The sequence below is a fragment of the Leucoraja erinacea genome, chromosome 1 (genome assembly GCF_028641065.1).
Source record: "Leucoraja erinacea ecotype New England chromosome 1, Leri_hhj_1, whole genome shotgun sequence".
In the NCBI taxonomy this organism is placed as follows: domain Eukaryota; kingdom Metazoa; phylum Chordata; class Chondrichthyes; order Rajiformes; family Rajidae; genus Leucoraja; species Leucoraja erinaceus.
In genome coordinates, this window is record NC_073377.1 from 44,565,096 (window position 1) to 44,592,175 (window position 27,080).

A 27,080-nucleotide genomic window follows, 5' to 3' on the forward strand; every position below is an offset into this window, starting at 1 on the left:
CTGCTTACGCTATTCAGAATTAGTAGCAGCTCAGACGTAATGACTGCAGATCCTTGCTGTACGTAGATTGAATAAATATGCGTTGTATCTTGATGTGTGTTTGAGTCGACTCATTACAGACACTATAAAATTAAATTACCACCGTCTTTGAAATTGATTATCTTCTAATCTTCTATGTACCTGCCATGGGTACCATGTAATCCCGTGCTACCTGCTCCATGGTCTGATAGTCGGCGACTAAACCATCTCCCCCACCTGGTTTCCCAGGTGAGGAGGGGGCTGTGGACCCCCAGCAGGACCAAAAACAAGGCCTGTCAAAGGGCAGATGAGCTCCTAGCGAGCCAACGGCCATCCACACTTCAGTGGAAGTTGCGATCACTGTCATACATAGCATTGTAAGGCACCGTTCCTGTTGATGTTTTCAACAATGACAATGATGATGATGTCATTAGATGAAAAATCTTACAAACAATTCCACTAATTAAGAAATTAGACCAATGCACAAATTATTGGGAAATGACAGAGATCAACAATGGAGTGTGACTAAATTCGACAAATAATTTCAGCGAATCATAAAGAGTAGAAAAGATTTGTAAAAGCTAGGTACATCTAAAAAAAAAAAACAATTTGGATTCTTTGAAAAAGTGACAAAAGTGATGGGTTGTGAAATATTTGTCAATGTTCTTGAAAAAGGTGCAGCAGTGATGACAGCAGCATTGTAGAACCAAAGAGCAGAGACAACTACTGATGTGCATCAGAATCTTGCTGTAAAAGGCAGGAGGCATCAGACAACTCTCAGCAATTCCACTGAATCTCTCACATCTCCTCCCCGAAAACTTGCAAAGAGACACTCTCTCTAATTCCAGTTCCATCCAACACCACTCTTGAAGAGGAAAGAGGGTCTGAAGAGGGTCTCCAGCATTTTTGTCTACCTTCGATTTTTCCAGCATCTGCAGTTCTTTCTTAACCACTCCCTTTATGTTAAGTTTAAAAAAATATATTAAATCCATCACATTGTTAAATTGCAAATCGAGAAGCTGCAATTCAATTGACATGTAGTCCACACCATCAAGTGCAGTAACATCATATGGATAGGACAGGTTTAGAATGCTTCAGTCAGGTTTAGAGGGACCAAATGCAGGCAGGTGGAACTAGTGTAGATGGTTGATGAGGGCAAGTTGGACCGATGGTCCCGTTTACACACTGTATGACTCTATCATGCCAAATGTAATAAATACCATCCATTTATTTCTCAGACAAGTAGCCAACATGTACATGAAAGACCTGCCAAATCTGTTGCTCCAGGCATGTATTTTGCTCTGGTAAAGGTGCTGAGAAGCACAGCACCATAATGCAGCAGGCCCACAAGAGGTGCAACGAGATTCATTATCCTTACTTTAGTAAAGATTTTCTGGGATCACAGAGGAGTATGGAATGCTAAATAGTGTAGCACCAGGTCTGAAGAAGAGTAGCAACCCAAATCGCCACCTATTCCTTATACCTGAGCAGGCTCAGAGGATTAATTCTTGCTTCCCATTCTCATATTCATATTGGTTAAATGTAATAAGTTTATCAGATTATTAAACAGATTGTGAGCTATCCAAACGAAAATATCAAATTACTAAAATAACCCTGTGCTTCCTATCCAATATCTCCTTGGTGTCACAAATAAAGTATCCTACTAACAGTTTATGACAATCAATGAACAAATAACTTTACATCTTTGACAAGTAAGTAACTTGAGCATATGAAACTATGGCATTATTTGCATTGACATGTGACCTTTTTATCCCCAGATAGTTGATAAATCGCTTTAGTTTATTGTTCTTTAAAGGATCCAGTTGAAGTAGCTATTTTGTAGCACTTATCGTCTTAGTTTGTGTCAGCACATAATTTTAATGATCACATCCTACCACTCTAACTAGATAATTTTTTCAAATTCTTTAGCAAATTCTTGCAATGTACCTGGAATTATGAATCATAATTTATAATTATTACACAGGTTTTCTTTTGGCACTAATATCTGGAACACTTCCATTCAGCCAAATTTGCAGGATTTCGACCCGACAATTCTCTTCCCACCACATATGTTGCTCGACTCACTGAGTTCATCCAGCAATTTGGCTGTTCTTTTATAAATACCTAAACTACCAAATAACAAGCCTAAAGAACAATAGATCAGCCAAGATTGAATGGTGGAGTAGTCTCGATTGGCTGGCTTCTGCTCCTAGGTCTTATGATTTTACCTCTAAAGAAATAAAACACTGAAATGGTCTTCCTTTGTTGCGCTCTAAATTTCGCCCAGTCCTCTGATATTCCGGTTCTTCTGGCCAATTTATATGCCTCTTCCTTGGATTAAACACTTTCATTGACCACGGTTGAGCCGCCTTCCCAGTGTTATTTTTTCATCAGACAGGGATGAACTATTTCAGGAGTTCATCCATGCGGTCTTTAAATCTTTGCCATTGCATCTCCACCGTCATCCCGTTAAGCTGAATTTGCCCGTCTATCCTAGCCAATTCCCATCTCATACCTTCAAAGTCTCCTTTATTCAATTTCAGGACCCAAGTCTCTGAATTAACCGTATCACTGTCCATCTTAATGCAGAATTCCAGTATATTATGGTTACTGTTCCCCAGGGGGCCTTGCACAACAAGATCACTAACTAATCCTTCCACATTGCACAATACCCATCTGGACTACACTTCTTCCCACCCTGCTTCCTGTAAGGACTCCATCCCCTACTCCCAATTCCTCCGTCTACGCCGCATCTGCTCCACGGATGAGGCGTTCCACACCAGGACATCTGAAATGTCCTCACTATTCAGGGAACGGGGGTTCCCCTCCTCCACCATAAATGAGGCTCGCACCAGGGTCTCTTCCATACCCCGCAACACTGCTCTCTCTCCCCATCCCCGCACTCGCACCAAGGGCCGAGTCCCCCTAGTCCTCACCTTTCACCCCACCAGCCATCACATACAAAAAATAATCCTCCGTCAGTTTCGCCACCTCCAACGTGACCCCACTACTAGCCACATCTTCCCATCTCCCCCCATATCTGCCTTCCGCAAAGACCGCTCCCTCCATAACTCCCTTGTCAATTCTTCCCTTCCCTCTCGGTCCACCCCCTCCCCGGGCACTTTCCCTTGCGGCCGCAGGAGATGCAACACTTGTCCCTTTACCTCCCCCCTCAACTCCGTTCAGGGACCCAAGCAATCGTTCCAGGTGCGACAGAGGTTTACCTGCATCTCTTCCAACCTCATCTATTGCGTCCGCTGCTCTAGATGTCAGCAGATCTATATCGGTGAGACCAAGCGGAGGTTGGGCGATCGTTTCGCCGAACACCTCCGCTCGGTCCGCAATAACCTAGCTGACCTCCCGGTGGCTCAGCACTTCAACTCCCCCTCCCACTCCGCCTCCGACCTCTCTGTCCTGGGTCTCCTCCATGGCCACAGCGAGCAGCACCGGAAATTGGAGGAACAGCACCTCATATTCCGTTTGGGGAGTCTGCACCCCGGGGGCATGAACATCGACTTCTCCCAATTCTGTTAGTCCTTGCTGTCTCCTCCCCTTCCTCAGCTCCCCTGCTGTCTCCTCCCACCCTCCAGCCTTCCGGCTACTCCTCCTTTTCCCTTTCTTGTCCCCACCCACCCCCACCCCTGATCAGTCTGAAGAAGGGTTTCGGCCCGAAACGTTGCCTATTTCCTTCGCTCCATAGATGCTGCTGCACCCGCTGAGTTTCTCCAGCTTTTCTGTGTAACCTTGCACAATACCCAGTCTAGGATGGCCTGTCCTCTAGTTGGTTCCTCCACATATTGGTTTAAAAACCCATCCCATATACATTCCAGGAAATCCTCCTCCTCAGCACTTACCAATACCAACTGGTATCAGCAGCTCCTACAGCAGGTTGTGAAAATGTGCCTTGGCTATAATGTAGACATGGCCTTTATGTCCACTTTCACATTTATTGTGCTGATTCAATCTTATTCTTTTTTAGGAAGCAGATCAATATCTTCCACCAAACACCAGCTGTCTGTTTTTAAAGTCTCGAGTGTGCATCAAAATAGTGGACTGTGTGAACTGTAACTGTTGTTTTGAGATTAACCTAACAAGCTTCTTTGTACACTACCTTCAGACAATTTCTGACTATGTGCAAGGCATTCTTTCTGGCAGGATAATGGCATAGGAAAGATCAATAGAAATTCGTCAAGGCTCTAATGATGAATGAGCACCAATCAAATTAACTTAGGAAAAGGCAATGCGTAACAATCTAAATACTCAAGATCCTTAGGATCATGAACCATGGCAGTCAGCACGCCAAATTGAATAGCCCTGTTAAAGAAACATAGAAAATAGATGCAGGAGGAGGCCATTCAGCCCTTCAAGCCAGCGCCACCATTCATTGTGATCACGGCTGAATGTCCCCAATCAATAATCTGTGCCTGCCTTCTCCCCATATCCATCGATTCCACTAGCCCCTAGAGCTCTATCTAACTCTCTCTTAAATCCATCCATTGCCCTCTGTGGCAGGGAATTCCACAAATTCACAACTCTCTGGGTGAAAAACATTTTTTCTCACCTCAGTCTTAAATGGACTCCCCTTTATTCTAAGACTGTGGCCCCTGGTTCTGGACTCGCCCAACATTGGGAACATTTTTCCTGCATCTAGCTGGTCCAGTCCTTTTAAACGTCTCCATAAGACCCCCCCCCCACCCCCCCCCCCATCCTTCTAAACTCCAGTGAATACAAGCCTAGTCTTTTCAATCTTTCCTCATTTGACCGTCCCGCCATCACAGGGATCAATCTTGTGAACCTACGCTGCAATGCCTCAATCACAAGGATGTCCTTCCTCAAAAGCATTGTTCATCACAGTGAACTATCAGTCCGAAACTCTACTCTTATAATTACCTACAACACCACATAAAGTACCCATTGTTATTTCTGGTTTAGAACATATCGGTTTGCCAGCCTAAAGATTGCACATAAGCACCCATTTTTAATTTCCATTTTAGGACAAGTAGGATTGCTAGCCTAAAGACTGCATTATAATCCCATTAAAAGTCCTCCAGGAATATCACCCCGACATAACCAACACCAGCTCGGTTTCGCTCCTCAGTGGACTCTGTCCCCAGCAGCTGCATGGCAATTACAAACACTTTCACTGGTTGCTGGTTTCCTTTTTTATTTCTAAGTTGTCCAACAGATGAAGTGATGCTGTTATACACTGCATGATGATGAGCTAAAACATTAGGTAAGTTCTTTTACCGACTTGCCACTTCAATTACTTCAAAATATTTTCAAGAGATTCCTCCTGAAATGGAGCTTACAAAATAATTTCAGAATAGCTTAGCTGTGATTGCCACATTAATGGCCCAACATTTGCCTTAAGTAGTGAATCAATCTAACATCTTGCTGGCCTATGTGAAATGGTCAGTTTTACCTTGCAGAGGAACTTGTGCATCATCAGTTCTGTGCAAAGGCAAGGCTTCCTGCAATGTAAACACCATCACATGGGGGAAACACCTGACTAAACCCCACCCACAAAATGGTCGAATGTTTGTCAGGCAGGTAAGATGAATCTCCTGGAAGAGCTGGATGTCAAAGCTGTCAGCAATGATGAATGTTACACTTAAAAATATTAAAAAACTATTAAAGTTACTTCAAACTATGAAAAATGTTTTCTAACATTATTAAAAAAAAAAACTGGAACGCAAACAATTTGAAAAACGCCAACTGTAAGAGCTTGCAAAAGTCTATTGAAGTAGTTTGTTTGTGGGCAAAGCGACTTCTGAAAAGATGGATGCTTTGAAAAATCTTAGTCAACATGGACAAGTTGGACCATAGGGTCTGACAGAGGCCTATAGAGCCATGCTGCATACCTCTATGACTAGTCCTGTAACCAAGGAAAGGAATATGATAGGCATAGATGGGGTAGACAGTCAGAATCTTTTTTTCCCCCCCCAAGGTGTAAATGTCAAATACTAGAGGGCATAGCTTTAAGATTAGAGGGAATAGGTTTAATGGAAATGTGTGGGGGAAATTAATTTACACTGAGAGCGGTGGGTGCCTGGATTGTGGTTCCAGGGGTGGTGGTTAAGGCAGATATGATAGAGGTGTTTAAGAAGCTGTTAGATAGGCACATGGATATGTAAGAAATGCAGAGATAGAGCTTTTTCCTGTGCTGTACTGTTCACCTATTCTAATGGTAATTGGAATGTACTGAGAACTTCAAATCATTTTCAATAGGAGCACACGAAAGCCCATTGTAAATCACCAAAGGAGCACACCATCTCCCAAACCACAGGTGTGGTAGGTTATATAAATCCTAAAGTGCCATCGCAGAGCCCTATAGACTGCAGGGCTAATGTCACCCTCAATCACTATAAGCATTCATAAAAAATAAACAACTGTGCAGGTTTCACCTTGAGTAAACACATAATGTCTCATGAAGCATTGCAGCCTTTGAATGTCTGATAAGCCGATAGCAACTACTAAATAGGGAGATACTGTAAAGATTTACTCTGACATTGTTTCATAAGAAGACAATGCAGTGGCATAATATTGTCTATGTTGCAACACCTACCTTTTCCTGGTACTGTCGTCTTGAGGAATCTAGGGATTGGATGAGGGCTGTCGCGTGGCCAACGAACATTGCATAGCACGTGGCTCCCACTATCATGCTCAATATGGTTATCCAGAGATCAGACATCGACTCTGGTGCCCGAGCTCCATAGCCAATGCAAAGCATATGGCTCATAGCTTTGAACAGTGCATAGGAGTACTGCATCCCCCATGAATCATTCTGCATTAAAAAAAGAACACACAGTCAGCAAAAACTTTTGAAAGACTTAATTTTTCATGTTATTATTAGAAGTATAATGGATCACTAGCTGCTGCGACATTAAGCTACCGACTTCTCCTTCAAGCCCGAGAGAGATTATCTGGTCTTCAGAGACTGCTACATTTTGCTGTTCCTTTTGTGTTTTGCTTACCAATTCAGAATTTCATAGATCAGTACATTCCTATCATTGTATCTCCTATTTTTATATCTTGCTCCATATCTTTTCACCTGCATTGCCTACTCTTTAATCTTTGTTTTATAATCTAACCCTTTTCATTGTACAGAAAAACATGTACGTGAAGATACACTGGGAAGCACATGCACAAAATGGTACAAATTGATATGTAAGCAAGTAATTTAATAGATAATGCAAAGATATATGTTTAGAAATTGGATGCAACTGTCTTTTGATGAACCAAATGTGTATACTGTCAACACTCGTATATTATCTTCAAAATTGTACACAATTGAGCAAAGATATGTAGGTAAAATGATTTGTACACAGAATCATATGGTAGACAGGACCTGTTCCACTGTACCTTCAGGACATGATAATTGAATTATGTTGCTACAATAAAGCGGCATACTGAAATATCTTACAAATCATTTTTTAATAACATATTTTGTTAGAAGTATAAAAATAAAGGCATAAAAAGTATAAAAACTATAAAATCCTGCTCCAATTACATAGTGGAATATGATAGGCATTGTTTTTTCATGATGGTACACATATGGCAGTCATGCCCTTAAAATGCTTATGCCCCTGTCCCACTTAGGAAACCTGAACAGAAACCTCTGGAGACTTTGCGCCCTACCCAAGGTTTCCGTGCAGTTCCCGGAGGTTCCCAGAGGTTTTTTGTCAGTCTCCCTACCTGCTTCCACTACCTGTAACCTCCGGCAACCACCTGCAACCCCCGGGAACCGTTTCCGTTCAGGTTTCCTAAGTGGGACAGGAGCTTTAGGCAGCTTATAGGATGATGCACCACCATAGATACGAACAGCCAAAATCGGGAGGCATAGAAGCACCTTTGTCTCCAAAAAAAGCACTGATTATAGCAAGCACAGAAAACACCTGAATATAATTTTTGACAGAAGCAATAACATTAATGTTCCTCTAGCTATATCGTGTATGAGTGTTATTCATGATGAGTATCAAGTTATGCAATGGTATGTAGCATTTCCATGATGCCTTTATTTTATAAAAGCAGATATAATTTAATCTTACTGAGTGAGAGCAATTCTAGCCTTTGGTGACCTCACTTTAATTATCCCCAAATAGATTGACTTGAAAAAAAACATACCCGATTTTATTATACTGCTTATGTTTTAAAGACAGTTAAAATATTATCAGATGATCTAACCTACTTTAAAGTACGCAACTCTAACAAGAATGACAACTTTATTCATTTTGTTGATGACAAAATGTGAACAGATTTGATGACATTTTCAGATGCCAATTGATTAATTACTAATTTTCAAATAAATATGTGAAAAATAAATAACAAATTGGATCTTCTGCTATGGTGAGATATGGTGAGAATAAGTGTCTGCTCATTGACCAAATGGTATGACAATCGCCTTAAAACCATTATGACTTTCAAAATAACTATTTTGCTTATTGCAGTGATTTTAATTGTCAATAGTTGTGTAAAACGGGCATTATGGATTGATTACCTCACTTGAACTGCCTTTTAACTGAAACAAAAACAGAAACAGTGGAAGAACTTAGCCAGTCAAGCAGCATCAATGGAAGGAGAAACCAGTCAACATTTTGGCATGGTGACCCTTATTCAGAACTGGGGAAGAGCAGAGCATTTATAGATGTCAATGCAGAGTTGTGGGGAAGGAGTCTGGTGTGTGAGAAAGGATTGTATGGAGGAAGCTCAGATGTTACACAGTGCAGATCATTAGCAAAAAAGAATGATTGAACGGCAAAAATTAAAATGGAGCAACTGATCTGTCAGTATTTCATGCAGTTTTGGTCTCGTTTTACAGGGTGGACATGGAGGTTTTGGAGATGGTACAAAAGAGGTTCACCAGGATGTTTTCTGGAATGGACAATAAGCAGAATTTGGACAATCTTGGATTGTTTTCTCAGGAACAATGAAGACTACGTGGCAACCGGATAGTAGTATATTAAAAATATTAGAGGAATAGACAAGGTAAATATTCAGTCTTTTGCAAAAGAGACAAAGTCAAATACTCGAGGGCAGCGCTTTAAGATGAGAGAGGGAAAATTAAAAAATTTACTTGGAAATTTATGTTACACAGAGCGGGAGGTGCCTGGAATGCAGTGGTGTTAGGGGCGGTGGGGGGAACAGATACAATAGCAATGTAAAGAGACATTTAGGCAGACACGTGACAATTTGTCACTGTCAGAAACAAGGAAACCTGACCACCGAACCAATTAAAATATTCCGATAATCCAATTATCCCAGAATTGCTGATTCTTCCAGCTTCTCTGACTGTATCATTGCCAGGGAATCAGAATATAGGCACAAGAAGCTGGAGTAACTCAGTGGGACAAGCAGCATCTCTGGAGAGAAGGAATGGGTGAAGTTTCTGATCGAGACCCTTCTTCAGACTGGTTAGGGATAAGGGAAACGATGTGGAGAGATAAAGAACAATGAATGAAAGATATGCAAAAAAGTTACAATGATAAAGGAAACAGGCCATTGTTAGCTGTTTGTAGGGTAAAAATGAGAAGCTAGTGCGAATCATCCCTACATAGTCCTTTGTGTCCTAGGTCTCCTCAATTGTCAGAGTGAGGCCAAACGCAAATTGGAGAAACAGCATCTCATATTTCGCTTGGGCAGCTTACAGCCCAGTGGTATGAATATTGCTTTCTCTCATTTCTGGTAGCCCCGGCATTCCCCCTCTCTCTATCCCTCCCCCACCCAAGTTGCACTAGCTTCTCATTTTCACCCTACAAACAGCTACTTTTTTGTTTATCGTTCATTCATTGTTCCTTATCTCTCCACATCACCATCTATATCTCTCATTTCCCTTATCCCTACCCAGTCTGGAGAAGGGTCTCGACCCGAAACATCACCCATTCCTTCCCTCCAGAGATACCCCGTCCCGCTTAGTTACTTCAGCTTCTTGTGTCTATCTTCATAATCATAATTTATTAGCCAATTATGTTTTGAAACATACAAGGAATTTGATTTGCCATACAGTCATACCAAAAAGCAACAAAACACACAGTTACATTAAAAATTTACATAAACATCCACCATACCGGCTCCTCCACATTCACCACTGCTGGAAGCCAATAAAGTCTTATCATCTTTCAACCTTTTCCCCCGTGGTCAGGGGCAGTCGAACCATCTGCAGTCGAGGCGATTGAAGGTCCCACAGCAGGCAATCGAAGCTCTCACGTCAGGGCGAGCGAAGCTCCCGCGATCGTGGCTTGGTGCTCCCAAAGCCAGTCTCTAACCAGGGACTGCGAGCTCCATGATGTTAAAGTCTGCAGGATTCTGCGGTTGGATCTCCGATGTCGATCCCTGACAAAGGGATCACAAGCTCCACGATGGTAAGTCCGCTGGCTACCACGGTTGGAACTCCTGAGGTCCCAGCAAGAGGCTGCCAACTCCACGATGTTAGGCCACAATACAGACAGAGATACAACAGAAAAAGTTGCATCTCCATTGAGGAAAGAGATTGAAAATGTTTCCCCCTCCCACCCCAAATAACACAAAACTAAAACATACCTTTTACTACAAACTAAAAACACAAAGAAGGAAAAAGACAAGACAGACCATTGGCAAGGCAGCCATCGTTCGGCGTCCCCTGGAAACATAAAAAATATCCTGGTCCATACTTTTCTTTACACTTGAGTTATCTGACAGGTGTGCCGATTTCCTCCCGCCTTTCATGGTAGATTAATTGGCCATTGTAAATTAAATAGGTGATTGGCAAAAGAATCAGAGGTTTTTCGACACATTGGTGAGTGCACGTTTCAGTGTACAAGGAGGTAAAGAGGAGGGAATGGAACCGATTCTGGTGCTACTGGCCTCGGATCTGATACCTACTGTAAGCAATGAATGGCCTTCTCTCATAATAAGTACTAATATTAGACTACTAATAGTTTTTTAGCCTTTTCTATTTTCTCGCAGTTTGTTCGTGCAAATTAAATCCCGCGGTATTATTGCTTTATTATTTTTTAATTCTCACTAAATATTTCTTGAGACTTGCTCTTCTGTTTCCTTCTATTTTAGGAATCCCTGTCATTGTAACAGATCCTCTTCTTTTCCTTGCCGCTGATGAAATTGATTCAGTCCTTGAACAATATGGTGACCCTCTTGATCAATTCCGTCACCCTGACCTTTTCTTTTACTCTCCTTCTTGGAAATGTTGTATTCTGATTTTTTTTCTGGTGAGTTAAGCCACATTTAACCTCTTCATTACTAACTCTTGCTCTGTCTCGCCTAGTTTTATATACACCCATCCCTCCTCTCCGCTGTTATACTGTGGCCCTCTTACTCCTGCCCAAAAACATAACTACTCCCCTGTAGCATTAGTTAGCTTCTTTATGAATACATATTTTTCCCTCAGTCCACGTGCAACTTGTATGGAATTGCCACACAACACAACATTGTTGTTAGATAATCAATGCCATGAAGAATCAAATTTAAATGTTGAAATGTTTCGAAGGATACTCTTGGTGCACATGCAATACTTGAATGTACGCTTACTTCTGGGCACGGGACAATGTTTCAAGAAAGGCTGAGGAATATACATAAAAAATATAACAATACTTACAACCATACCATTTAGGGACACCCAACAATTAGGGGGAAAATCCTGAAGCAATGGAACTAGAAACTGGAGACAACCATCCCAGTGGCATAAGAGAAGCATCATTCCAATGAGGTTAAATATTCTCACCACAGCACTGGCAAAGTCATATGTCATATGGAATATCTGAAAGGTAACAAAAAAGAAATTAGGATTTAAGCTTTGGCTTCAGATTCAGATTCAACTTTATTGTCATTGTGCAGTATACAGTACATTGGTAAATGCCATCATTGATATTCCAAAGGATAATCAAGTTGGAACATTTGAATTTTTTTAGATTACAGATTATTTGATTATTTTGAATATCAACATTTGTGGAGTAAAATTTCCATAACACTTGTAGCATTATATATTCCAAGTAAGGACTAGAAATTCTGCTCACCATTGTAAGTGACTTAAAATAAGAAACTGATTATTCAGCAAGTAGCCTTTTTCAAGAAACCTGTTCATTAAAGTCAGAAAAGTCATACATAGTGGAAACAGGCCCTCTGGCCCAACATACCTACATCAACCAACATGCCCCAACTACACTATTCCCACCTGCCTGCATTTGCCTATATCCCTCTAAACCCATTCTATCTATGAACCTAAACCTATGTCCTCTGGTGTTGGTTCATGGATTTCCCTACTCTGGGTAAAAGACTCTGCGTGTTTACCCAATGTATTCCTCTCAGAGTTGTGCACCTCTAAAATATCCCCCCCCCCCCCCCCCCCACACACACACACACGTCCTCCTACACTCCACAGGAATAAAGCCATAGCCTGCTCAACCTCTCCCTACAACTCAAGCCCAAGAGTTCTGGCAACACCCTCATTACTGTTCTCTGCATCTGGAATGTGTAGGTTAAACTATGACGAGCATTTGTCAGTACTGGGCCTTTACTCACTGGAGTTTAGAAGAATGAGTGGGGACCTCATTGAAACTTACAGAATAGTGAAAGGCTTGGATAGAGAGGATGTGGAGAGGATGCTTCCACTAGTGGGAGATTCTAGGACTTGAGGTCATAGCCAGAGAATTAAAGGACTTTCTTTTAGGAAGGAGATGAGGAGAAATTCCTTAGTCAGAGTGCGGTGAATCTGTGGAATTCTTTGCCACAGAAGGCTGTGAAGGCCATCAGTGGATATTTCTAAGATTTTTGATTAGTCCAGGTGTCAGAGGTTATGGGGAGAAGGCAGGAGAATGGGGTTAGGAGGGAGAAATAGACCAGCCACGATTGAATGGCGGAGTAGACTTGATGAGCCGAATGGGCGAATTGTACTCCTATCACATGACTTTATAACATCTTTCCTATAACATGGTGATCAAAACTGAACACAAAACTCTAAATGTGGCTTCACCAACATCTAATATAACTGTAACATGACCCCTCAACTTCTATCCTCAACACTCTGACTGTTGAAGGCAAATGTGCTGAAAGCCTTTTTGACCACTGTTTCTACATGTGACGCCACTTTCAAGAAACCATGTACCTGCCCTCTTAGAAATCCTCTGCTCTGCAACACACCGGAGTCCTACAATTCCTTAAACAAACAAAATCAGTTCAATGATAACCATTTATCAGACTTTAATTTATGCTTTTGTTTTATTTCAGATTTCCAACAAACAGAATTTTGCTATTGTGCTATATGTCAGCATTTTCTTCATTGCTTTATCCAAGCAAAGGATTTCCCAGCACAATGAAAGCCTCAGCCATGTCATTAGCATACTGTCTTATACGTGCAATTTTAAAACAGTAAATGGAAATGAATAATACATTTTCAAAGTTTGATTCGCCTGCGGTAGTATTAATAATATAAATTATCTGGTAGTTAACACAAAGAAAATTCACCAAAGGAATAGCATCAAAATCACAATTTAATGCTCAGTGACAAAGATGTTCTCGGGCTCATCAAATCGCTAACTTTGTACATTTGATCTTCAATCTGAACACTTACTGTACCAAAGTCTAATGCCACTTTAAGTATCAAGAATACTTACATGTGTGAATAGGTTTAGTACAGTAGAAAGTAAACTCAACTTGTCACTTGAGGGATTTAATTTTTTTGGTTGTCAATATGATTTTATTTCATTTTATTGCCAGTTATTAATAAAGGGAACATAAACAAATGTGATTATCCACAACAAACTGCCATGCAGACACATAGGTAACACAGTCATTTATGGCAAGGGCTTTAGTGTTCCCAGTGGGAGATTCCAGAATGAGGGGGCTCAATTTAAAAATAAGGGGTCACTCACAAGGTAGAGATAATTTGAAAATGTTTCCCTCAGAGAGTTTTTGGAACTCACTTGGAACAGTCTGGGCGGCACGATGGCGGAGAGGTAGTGCTGCTGCCTTACAGTGCCAGAGACCCGGCCACGATCCTGACTACGGGTGCTGTCACAACAGAGTTTTTGCATGTTCCCCCCATCACCTGCATGGATTTAGTTTACTCCGGATACTCCAGTTTCCTCCCACACTCCAAAGACGTACACATTTGTAGGTTAATTAGCTTGGTAAAATGATCATAAGGTCATAAGTGATAGGATTAGAATTAGGCCATTCGGCCCATCAAGTCTACTCTGCCATTCAATCATGGCTGATTTATCTCTCCCTCCTAATCCCATTCTACTGCCTTCTCCCCATAACCTCTGACACATGTGCTAATCAAGAATCTATCTATCTCTGCCTTAAAAAATTTCCACTGACTTGGCATCCACAGCCTTCTGTGGCAAAGAATTTCACAATTGTAAATTGTCCCTATTGTGTATAGGATTGTGTTATCATACAGGGATTACTGGTTGGCGCAGACTCTGTGGGTCAAAGGGTTTGTTTCCGCACTGTTTTTCTAAACTAAACTAAAAAGTCTAAATTTTTTTAAAAGGCAGAGATGGATAGATTCTTGGAGACACAAGGAACTGCCTGGAATCTTGAGCAAAACACAAAACACTGAGTTGAGTAACTCAGTGTGCCAGGCAGCATCATAGGAGAATGGACAGGACCTTTTGGGTCAGGACCTTTCCTCCGATAGATTCTTGATAAGGTTTAAAGGTTAGAACATATAACATAGAACAGTACAGCACAGGAATGGGCCCATCGACACACTATGTTTGTGACAAACAAGATGCCTGGCTGAACTAATCTCATCTGCTTGTACATGATCCATATCCCTCTCTTCCTTGCACTTCCATTTGCCTATCCAAAAGCCACTTAAAAGCTGCTATCATATCTGCCTCCACCACCACCCCTGGCAATGCATTCCATGCCCCGACTACCCTCTGCATAAAGACAACTTGCCCCACTCATCTCCTTTAAACTCCCCCCCTCTCATCTTACAGCTATGCCCTCAACTATTGGACATTTGCACCATGGGGGAAAAAAATGTTCTAATTGTCAACCCTATCTATGCCTTTCATAATTTTATATACTTCTATCAAATAAGTCTCCCCTCAATCTCTGACACGCCAGTGAAAACAATCCAAGTTTATCTAACCTTTCCCTGCAGCTGAAACTCTCTAATCCAGGCAGCATTCCGGTAAATCCCCCATGCACCCTCTCCAATGCTTCCACATCTTTCCTGTAATGGGGCGACCAGAACTGCACATAATATTCCAAATGCGTTGGAATAGTTCCAAAACTAATGTCATATAGAGCTGAATCATGACTTCTTGACTCTTGTACTTCATGGCCCAAACAATGAAGGCAAGCATACCATATGCCTAGGTTATTACAGGTTGATGGAAGGTGGATTGTGTATTATTAAATGCTGGAGCAGGCTCAAGGGCTGAACAGCCTGCTCCTGTTCCCGATTCATATTTTTGTATGTATAACAGGTTTAGGTTTTTTAAAGTTATTGTAGTGAGGTACAGTGAAAAGCTTTGTTTTGCATGCTATACAAACAGATCAGATATAATATGCATGAATACAATCAAGTCAAACTCAATACAATAAATAGAGCTAAGGGCAGGATACAGAGAGCAGAATATAGTTTTAGAATTGTGGCGATCAGTTCCAGAGACAAGGTCTAATATCCGAGATCAACCGGTGATCTTATGGAAGGACCGTTCAGAAGCTTGATAATGGACTGGGAAGAAGCTGTTCCTGAGTCTAGTGGTGTGCGCTTTCAAGCATCTGTACCTTCTGTCACACATGAGCAGGAAGAAGAAATGATCAGGGTGGGACAAGATTACGTATATTGGCTGGCTTTCTGAGGCAATATGAAGTGTAGATGGAGTCAATACACAGGTTTCACTCTAAAATAGTGGAGTATCAGTCAAGAGAGGCTAAAACATCTAAATTATGCTGAAATTTATTTTTAAGCTGGAACAGAAAATTTCTTCTCCAGTAAGTTCTCGTTCACCTTATTTTGAAGGATGTCAGTTGGATGAATTATACTCCATTTTGTATCAGTACCCAATCAATATAAATGATAACTGGGCTATTCAACAGTGGCTTCACAGAAAGCAATATAAATATATATATATATTTCCGTATCAGAGTGCTATAATAAAGATCAACACAATGGAGACTGTCTTTTAAAAAAACTTTTAAACCTAATGTTAATTTCAAATTACTCAATAAGGAGTACTCTAATTTGAGGAAGGACATTCTTGCTATTGAGGGAGTGAAGGGTATGTTCACTAGGCTAATTCCTGGGATGGCGGGACTGTCATGTGATGACAGAAGGGAGCGACTAGGTTTGTATTTACTAGAATTTAGAAGGATGAGATGGGATCTTACAGAAAAATATAAAATTATTAAGGGATTGGACACGCTAGATGCAGGAAACATGTTCCTGATGTTGGGGGAGTCCAGAACCAGGGGCCACAGTTTAAGAATAAGGGATAGGCCTTATAGAACTGAGATGAAGAAAAACATTTTCACCCAGAGAGTTGTGAATTTGTGGAATTCTCTGCCTCAGAAGGCAGTGGAGGCCGATTCACTGGATGCATTCAAAACAGAGTTAGATATAGTTCTTAGGGCTAACAGAATCAAGGGATATGGGGAGAAGGCAGGAATGGGGTACTGATTGTGGATGATCAGCCATAATCACATTGCATTCCTTCAATAATTTCGGATAAAAATTCTGCATCGCTACCTTTGTCCCGTCACAACATTATTTTGTTTTCCCTTTGCTATCTGTCCAAAGCGTAACTTGCAGATCCTTAACAGAGGCTTTACTGGTCCAAACAGAGTAAATTAACAGCCCTGCGCTCATCAGCCATCTTCAAAAACTCAACTAGATTTGTGAGATACGATCTCACATGCAGCCAAACCCACAGATGTTAGAGCTACTGTCAAAAACTTCCCAGGCTTTTCCTCACATCCCTTCTTAAATAAGGGTGCCACGATGGCACAGCAGTAGAGTTTCTGCCTTACACCGACAGAGACCCGGGTTTGATCCTGACTACATGTGCTGTATGTATGGAGTTTGTACGTTCTCCCTGTGACCACGTGGGTTTTCTCCGGGTGCTCCAGTTTCCTCCCACACTCCAAAGACATACAAGTTTGTAGGCTAATTGACTTGGTAAAATTGTAAATTGTCCATTGTGTTTGCAGGATCGCTGGTGAGCACGGACTCAGTGGGCCGAATGGCATGTTTCCACACTGCATCTCTAAACTAAACTAAACTAAACTAAATAAAGCCACATGTTTACCACACACCAGTCTTCAGGCACCCCACCAATGTTGAATTCATATATCTTAGCCAGGACTCCTGCAATCTCTTCTACAGTTGCCCACATTGTCCTTGGAAATATCTGATCATTTATAAAATTATAAAAGTTTAATAGAAAAAGTGTTTAAGTTATTTTAGTCTAAATCACCATAGAAGATTTATCTGGGGGAGGTTTTCAGAATGCTTCCTGGATTAGAAAGTATTAGCTGGAAGGAAAGATTGGATAACTTGGACTGTTTCCTTCAGCATTGGACTTTGAGGAGAGACCTGATGGAAATACATAATATTATGAGAAGCATAGATATGGTAGAGAGAACAATTTTTCAAGAATAGACATATCAAAGACTGGAAGGCATGGTTTTATGGACACAGGGAGACATTTTAAAGGACATTTTAAATTACAGAGAGAGTGATGGTGCCTGGAGTGCACTGCCAGGGGTGGTGGTGGCTGCAGATACAATAGTGGCACTCAAGTAGCTTTTATGATAGGCACATAGATATGCGGAGAATGGAGGAATATGGATGATGTGCAGGCAGAGGAGATTATATTCGCACCATGTTTTGCACAGACATTGTGGGTCAAAGGATCTATTAGAATTGCACTCTTCTATGTCTGTGCATGTCGTATCAGTCCAAAGGTAACCTCGATCGAGGATAATCATCAGAGGAACGAAGGGGAATATCAACGATATCAACGTGACATGGGCTAATCTGAACAAGCAATGAAAATGAATGCATTGTTTGTGATGCAGGAAACATGATAACCTTGTTGCTTTTGATGCACGAATCTTCCAAATTTCAATTTTTGTGGATCATTTGAATGTTTTCCAAATGTAACTAACATTATCCGTGCTGTGAAAAACAAACTGTTGGACAAATTCAGCGGGTTAGGCAGCGTCAGTGAAGGGGAAGGCCAGATAATGATTTGGGATGGGACCCTTCTTCATATTGAAGGAATGGGCGGAGAAAGATGGTTAAAAAGGTGGAGGTGGGGCAAAGCCTGCGAGGTGATAGGTGGATACCGATGAGGGGGATGATTGGCAGATAGGTCGAGTAAATGGCAAGGATTAGAGATGAAAAGGAGACAAAAAGAAGCGAGATAACAAAAGACAAGGAGTGAAATGCAAAGCCAGATGGTGGGATATGGGTGTAAGAGAACAGGGGGAATGGGTCAGAGGGGGAATAAAAAGGAAAATTGTATTCAGGGATGGGAGATTAGAGTATGAAAGAGGGGAAAGAAGTACTGTTATTGAAATGGTGGGAGAACTGTATGTTCATTGAGTTGGGGTTGAAGGGGGTGATGGAAGAAAGAGAGAGTTTGGTATTACTTAGAATTAAAGAATACAGTATTCATACCATTGGTTTCAAGCAACCCGTGGAAGATGAGGTGGTTTACTTCCAGTGCGTCCTAACTCTGGTAATTGAAGAGATCAAAATAGAAATATTGTTGTGGTAATGACAAGAGGAGTTAAAATGGTTAACAATCGAGAGCTCCAGCAGGCGTTGACAGGCCCAGCACAAGTCTCTGGCAAAAATGTCGTTGAGGCCACATCAATAGTACCATTTGCAATAGATGAGATTGAAAGGTGTGTAAGTGAATCTGTTTTGATTGTTAGTTGCAAACCAGAGCAAACAACTTCATGATTTACAGCATCACTTAGAGTCAGCTTCCAGCTTGCACTTCAAAGGAACAATAAACTATGACTCAAAGGGAGTAATTTTTCAGAAACTGCGCTGAAAACAGTGGAGCCTCGTGAGGCAGAGTGGTCACCACAGTTTTCTGAACTACATTGGAAGGCTTGCTGCAGGATGAGGAGAGGAGAAGAACTCTAAGTGTGTAAAACCATATCAGAGTTCAAGTCTGAGAACTTGGATGCAGTCCTGTCAGGAGCTCTACAACAACTCATGTTGTCATATTCAGCAAATACATTTTCAAATTAACTGTCCTATCCACTGTAGTACTATCCTGCGATATTGCTAATTGCATCAGCTCAATTACTCACTTACCAATCCTAACTCTTAAATATAATATTTCAATGCTCATCTCACCTTTACCCACTGGGCAATCCTGCATGCCCCACACCCACACGGCAGTGCTAGCACAAAGTTCAGTTGTTTAATCTTAACCACCACATCACCCAAACACACTGCCAACCAACATTCACGGACACACTATTCCCTCTCATGCATTACAAATAGCTGTACATTTTCACCAAGGGTGGTGGATACATGGAATGAGCTGCCAGAAGAAGTGGCAGAAGCATGTACAGATGCAAAGGTTGAAAGACATTTGGACAAGTGCATGAATAGGAAAGGTTTGGAGGAATATAGACCAGGAGTATAGACCAGGATCCCAAGGAAATGGGATCAGCTTGGGCTATACGGGCAATTTTATTTGAAGGCCTCCATTGGTGTACAGCTATGACTCTAATCGGAAGCAGCAGAATTGAAGTGCTGGTAGGAGGAGTGGCCCATATCACTACATAACCTTACCTTCTTGAGGAGACTGCTTCATAAAGACCAGCCTGGTCATTGCTGAGCAAGTGGATTACTGAATGACCAGAGTTGGACTTGGTTCTGCAGTTGACCATCTGGCCTTTGGCTCATGAGGTGTGGTTACTGAAGTGAAATAGACGACGATGATATTGGTTTGACAAATTCACCTCCACACATCACACTTCTCAACTATGTGAGTGCTGCACTTTTTGATGAGACAACACACCAAAGCTTTATAGATGAAAATAAAACAATGTACTGCACTAAACCTTGGCATAGCAGATGAATCCATTTATTTTGATTGCTAATAAGCATCACTGGCTTATTACTGGCCCTTAGCAATATTGTGAAGGAGAATCCAATTAAATCACTTGTTCCCCAAATGTACAATTACATAAGGATCCAGCCAATTTCATGTTGATGGAAAATACGATGAGTAAACTTTACTGAATGAGGACTTAAGAAAATTCATTATAATTTAAGAGTGAACGTGTAGTTAAAACTTTCAGATGTCAATAATAGCAAATTAAATTAACACTGTTGATAAATATTTCTACAATTTAGAACAAGAACTGCAATCTTGTTTACCATTTGCACTTTGGAGGAAATACATGATAACAGCTTGCCGAAGTTAATTGGATTCGACTGATTCATTCAGGTCACCAACCATGGTTAGTAAGCACACATCTCTTTCACATACAGTTTGCAGCCGTATATTGGTTCATATCACTTTGGGAGATTGTTTGTATCACTCACAGGTCGTAAATAGAAATGACGTATAACTGAAATAAAATCCAGATATTCTCTAATACTCAAGGGATCAGTTAGCACCAATAGCTGAAGAAATGAATGATATCTCAAATAAACAAATTTGTTGAGTAATTTTTAAGGAGCACACCATCTGAAATTTTAATCTGCCATTTTTCTTTATCAACACTGACAGCGCTCATGTTTTTCTGCTTTCATTACTCACATGGCAGGAAGAGAACAGAAGCAGTGGGAAATACTGTAAAGAAGAGTCTCCAATTCTGTCCGAGTGTAGAGATAAAAGGGACAAGTTAAGATGGACAAGGAATAAGAGGGATTTTTTTTTTTTAATATACAGACAGTGGTCGGTGTGTGGAACACGTTGTATGGGGTGCTGATGGAGGCCAATACCACTGTGACATTTAAGAGGATTTTAGATAGGCACATTGATATTCTGGGAAGAGTAAGGATGTTAGAGGTTATGGGAAGAAGGGAGGAGAATGGGGTTAGGAGGGGAGATAGATCCGCCATTATTGAACGACGGAGCAGACTTGATGGGCCGAATGGCCTAATTCTACTGTCACTTATGATCTTATGAATGGATGGATATGGATCATGAGGAGTATAAAGAATGTAAAAATAATCTTAAGAAAGAAATTAGAAAACATAAAAGAAGATGTGAGGTTGCTTTGGCAAGTAAGGTGAAAGTAAATCCAAAGGGTTTTTACAACTATATTAACAGCAAAAGGATAACGAGGGATAAAATTGGTCCATTAGAGAGTCAGAGTGGACAGCTATCAGCAGAGCCAAAAGAGTTGGGGGAGATATTGAACAATTTATTTTCTTCGGTATTTACCAAGGAGAAGGATATTGAATTATGTGAGGTAAGGGAAACAAGTAGAGTAGCTATGGAAACTATGAGGATCAAAGAAGAGGAAGTACTGACACTTTTGAAAAATATAAAAGCGGATGAGTCTCCAGGTCCTGACAGGATATTCCCTAGGACATTGAGTGAAGTTAGTGTAGAAATAGCAGGGGCTATGACAGAAATATTTCAAATGTCATTAGAAACGAATGGTGCCGTAGGATTGGCGTACTGCGCATGTTGTTCCATTGTTTAAAAAGGGGTCTAAGAGTAAACCTAGCAATTATAGACCTGTTAGTTTGACGTCAGTAGTGGGCAAATTAATGGAAAGGATACTTAGAGATAATATATATAAACCTGCATCTGGATAAACAGGGTCTGATTAGGAACAGTCAACATGGATTTGTGCCTGGAAGGTCATGTTTGACTAATCTTCTTGATTTTTTTGAAGAGGTTACTCGGGAAATTGATGAGGGTAAAGCAGTGGATGTTGTATATATGGACTTCAGTAAGGCCTTTGACAAGGTTCCACATGGAAAGTTGGTTAAGAAGGTTCAATTGATGGGTATTAATAGTGGAGTATCAAGATGGATTCAACAGTGGCTGAATGGGAGATGCCAGAGATTAATGGTGTATAACTGTTTGTTAGCCGGTGATTAGTGGGGTGACAGGGATCTGTGTTGGGTCCACTGTTGTTTGTCATATGATCTGGATGATGGTGTGGTAAATTGGATTAGTAAGTATGCAGATGATACTAAGATAGGTGGTGTTGTGGATAATGAAGTAGATTTTCAAAGTCTACAGAGAGATATAGGCCATTTGGAAGAGTGGGCTGAAAGATGGCAGATGGAGTTAAATGCCGATAAGTGTGAGGTGCTACATCTTGCAGGACAAATCAAAATAGGACATACATGGTAAATGGTAGCAAATTGAGGAATGCAGTTGAACAGAGGGATCTAGGAAAAACTGTGAATAGTTTCCTGAAGGTGGTATCTCATGTAGATAGGGTGGTAAAGAATGCTTTTGGTGTGCTGGCCTTTATAAATCAGAGCATTGAGTATAAAAGTTGGAATTGGTGAGTCCAATTCTGGAGTATGGTGGGTAAAATTTTGGTCGCCAAATTATAGGAAATGGAGGGGGGGGGGGAGGGGAGAGGGGGAGGGGGGGGGGGGGGAGGGGGAGGGGGGGGGGAGGGGGGGGGGAGGGGGGAGGGGGGGGAGGGGGGGGGGGGGGGGGGTCAAAGCAGAGTGCAAGGCCACCAAATTCAAATCCATTTTCCTACCATTTCAAGCAGGGTACAAGGCCACCAAATTCAAGTGCAGTTTCTTACCTCTTCAAGCACGGCGCAAGGCCACACAATTCAAGTGCAGTTTCATACCACTTCAAGCAGGATGCAAGGCCACCAAATTCAGGTTCAGTTTCCTACCACTTCAAGCAGGGTGCAAGGCCACCAAATTCAAGTGCAGTTTCATACCATTTCAAGGAGGGTGCAAGGCCACCAAATTCAAATGCAATTTCATACCATTTCATGCAAGGTGCAAGGCCACCACATTCAAATGCAGTTTCATGCCATTTCAAGCAGGGTGAAACCACCATAAAACCACACAAAACACCACACTCACAGTTCAGTAGACATTCAGTGTGTTCAGTTGATTCACAGCTCAGACAGAGTCGTGACCTCTCCCTCCCCCATCATGCAGAGACTGAGCCACACCCACACTTCCGGGTTTTATAATCCCTCCCCCTCCCACTGGAAAAGGTGTGGCCTTCATGGCATGATTGACAGGGGAGAGGTTCTCAACATTTTTTAAACACTAATAACACATTTATTTTTCATTGATGGGAAGAATCCTCTGCACCCGATGAGCGGAGGGGGACTGAGTAAGACGGCCAAAAATCACAGCCGTAAGTGGTAGTTTTATCTAAAATCAAAATAGTGCAAACAGGAAGTTGTCAAGTTTAGACAAACAACCATTTGCAGTGCCTTTATACTTCAACCCAAAACCCCCAAACAACCCTTTGCAGTGCCTTTTTACTTCAACCCCAAACCCCCAAACAACCCTTTGCAGTGCGTTTTTACTTCAGCCAAAACCCTCAAACAACCCTTTGCAATGCCTTTTTACTTCAACCCAAAATCCCCAACCTTTTGCAGTGCCTTTTTACTTCAAACCAACCATATTTTCCTTTTCAAACAACATTAAGGGCACTCACAGTTCAGTAGAAATGTGTTCAGTGTTATTCAGAGCTCAGAGAGACGTAACCCTCTCGTTCTCTCCATCTTGCAGAGACTGAATGAGGATACGCCTTTTCCATTTGAGAGAAGGGAAGATTCGAACAAGAGGAACACGATTTGAGAATTAAGGGACAAAGGTTTAGGGGTAACATGATGGGGAACTTCTTTACTCAGAGAGTGGTAGCTGTGTGGAATTAACTTCCAGTGGAAGTGGTGGAAGCAGGTTCGATTTTATCATTTAAAAATAAATTGGTTAGGTATATGGACGGGAAAGGAATGGAGGGTTATGGTCTGAGTGCAGGTAGATGGGACTCGGTAAGAGAAAGTGTTTGGCACGGACTAGAAGGGCCTAGATGGCCTGTTTCCGTGCTGTAATTGTTATATGGTTATATGTGCAGACAGAGAAGATTAGTTTAATGTTCAATACAGACATTGTGGGCTGAAGTGCCTGTTCCTGTGCTGCATTGTTCTATGTTCTTTTCATAAAGCACAAAGGGATATGGGAACAGGGGCTATAATTAGTCAGATTGTCATTTATGAATGAAGACTTTGGCCAGTCCATGAATGTCTGACGACAAAATGTAAAAAAAGGTACAAGTTGTAAAAAATTCACGCTAGTGTTGATTTTGGTTATGTCCATATCTGTCATTTTATGTATTTTGATGAAACAACAATATCAATTATATGTAATGTAAAGTAAATGATAATAATAACAAAAAAAAAATAGAATGCTCTAAGAACTCAGCAGGTCATGCAGCATTTCTGAAAGCAAAAGGTGTGAGAGTGAATGTTTTGTGTTGATACCCTGCACGGACTGATGCAGGTTCTTGAGCTGAAATGTCGACCTTCAGCTCTTTCTGCTTGACCAGCTGAGTATCCACGGTGCTCCATTTTGTGTTTGGTGTAGATTCTAGCATATGCGGTCGCTTTAGTCTCAATGAAAATCCGCTATTATATTATTTATTTATTTTATTTTCACTGCTGCATTTTGATGTTTGTTGTGTTTACCCTTAAAACAAAATATTCTTGAGGAACTTTGTCACAAAGTGCAAGGATTTTGCACTTCTTTGTGCTATGTAAGTTTACTGATCAGTTAATGTAAGTTTATTACTTACATTAGATATTGAATGGTTCAATCAACTCTAATTGCGAGTTGGAAGCCACCTCAATGTTCTCACCAATAATACTGCACACAAATAAGAAAAATAAAACTTGCCAACAATTAACTAGGGTATTATGAAGCTGGTGCTTCTTCCCATCTCAGATGGGCCTAATATATTATGACTGGTGATTTGTTGTCTTGAACAAAGGGCTCTAAAGTTTGGAGCTTAGACTGCCAAGAGCAAGCAAGCAAATGGCTAAGTCACTGGGTACGTATTCTTGATGAATCTGGTCCTTTTTTTTTAGCACATCAACACTTACATGGAGATGTACTAATGGCTAAGTCATCTAAAATGGTGAAGTAATTGATTATTTCAGGGAATGAAAGATAACACAGTCCCCTTGAAACAACTGGTGTCACCTTGTGAAAGGCCCAGGAGAGACTGCAATCCAGAATGACGGACAATTGTCTAATGAATGTCTATGTTTCCTTCAGTGCATTGCCTTTCACCCACAGTGGGACAAGACCACAATGCCTAGATGTTATTTCCAAAGCTTCTTTATGGAAATGCTGATAGTGCCAGATTTTGTGTGCCTTTCCTCGAAAACGTGGAACCTGACAGTAGATTATCAGAAATAGTGGTTTACTAAACCTTCAATCTGATGCAGAAATCTGCAGCAGACTCCTCGCCAAAATAAATTCAACAAAGTGGTTGCTTGACTTCCTGACCCACAGACTACAAATCAGTGAGGATAGGTTATAACACATCCTCCACAATAATTCTCAACACTGGTGCCCCGCAAGGATGTGTTCGAAGTCCCCTACTATACCCCTTATGTGCTCACGACTATGCGGCCAAATTGGGCTCTAACTCCATCTGCACGTTTACAGCTGACACCACTGTGGTGGGGCGAATCCAATTCAGGATGAGACCTAGTACAGGATGGAGACACATTAGGAAGATGGTGTCAGGACAACACACTCTTCCTCAACATCAGAAAGATGAAGGAGCTAGTTATTGACTTCAGATATCATGGTGGAGTATATGCCCCAATCAACATAAATGGTGCTTGAGTGGATATTGCTGAGAGTTTTATTTCTTTGTGTTAAAATTACCAACAATCTGTCGTGGTCCAACCATATTGATGCAACAGCCAAGAAGCCACACCAACACCGCTACTCCCTTAGGAGACTGAAGAAATTTGTCATCTCTCCAATGACTCTTACAAACTTGTACAGATGCACTATATGAAGCATAGTGCTGGGCTGCATCACAGCTTGGTTTGGGAACAGCTCTGCAGAAGACCGCAAGAAATTGCCGATGCAGATGTAACCTAGTTCATCATACAGATCTCACTACCCACCACTGGTTCTATCTACACTTCACATTGCTTCACAAAAGCAGCCAACATAATCAATGACATGTCCCACTCAATCATTCCTTCTTCTCCTTTTTCCCGTCGGGCAGAAGGTACAGAAAGGTGTACCACCAGACTCAGGAACAGTTTCTGCTATCAGGCTGTCTGTACCATCCTTCCAGTATTTTAGTAAATGTTTATTTTTTTAATTTAGTTTGACTAAATACTTAAACCTAAATACATTGTTTTTAAATATACCCGTTATCAGAAATTGGAAAATGTTAAAATGGTCTTTGACAGTGGAGAACTGTCCAAAGGCTGTACGTTCAGGAGACACGGCTTGGGATCACATTACCTGAGATCTGGTTACCAGTCATGTCCAACTCCACTCCATTAGTCGGCCTCATCAGCTGGGTCTCCAGATCAATATAGAGCTACTAAAGCTACAGTAAGAGTGTAGGGGAACTGCAGAGTGAATGCCATTTTGAACACAATATGATGGAAAGAACTGCAGATGCTCGTTTAAATGGAAGATAGACACAAAATGCTGGAGTAACTCAGCAGGACAGGTAGCATCTCTGGAGAGAAGGAATGGGTGACGAAGGCATCAGACTGATGAAGAAGGGTCTTGACCTGTAACGTCACCCATTCCTTCTCTCCAGAGATGCTGCCTGAGTTACTCCAGTATTTTGTGTCTATCTTCCACTTTGAACACAGTCTGGCTCCGTGCATCCTCTTGATTGTGTGCTATTTTGCATGCCGATATGATAGGGCTTATATTACACTCCCAAAACAGCTAATGCAAGCATCATTGAGTTGATTGGTGGTGCTTTATGACTTCAAGAAAGTGACAGATTTTTTTTTTTTACATCAATTACTGTTGTTGTGGCTATTGTGCCGGGCACAAAAGCCAGAACTTATCTTCTTGACAGTACCTTATTCTAAACTATAATTGAATATTTAATTAATGCACGGAAACCTAA

At 41.2% G+C, this 27,080-nt stretch overlaps 1 protein-coding gene across 1 annotated transcript in view; it reads right to left on the bottom strand.

Moving 5' to 3' along the window:
* Nucleotides 1-27,080, bottom strand: part of LOC129696183 (potassium/sodium hyperpolarization-activated cyclic nucleotide-gated channel 1-like) — a 285,651-nt gene that overhangs the window by 130,491 nt on the left and 128,080 nt on the right. Inside the window, exons 3-4 of the mRNA XM_055633797.1 lie at nt 11,606-11,767; nt 6,584-6,802 (exon numbers count right to left, since the gene is read on the bottom strand). Coding sequence (XP_055489772.1) covers nt 6,584-6,802; nt 11,606-11,767 — 381 coding nt within the window. The remainder of the gene's footprint in view (nt 1-6,583; nt 6,803-11,605; nt 11,768-27,080) is intronic.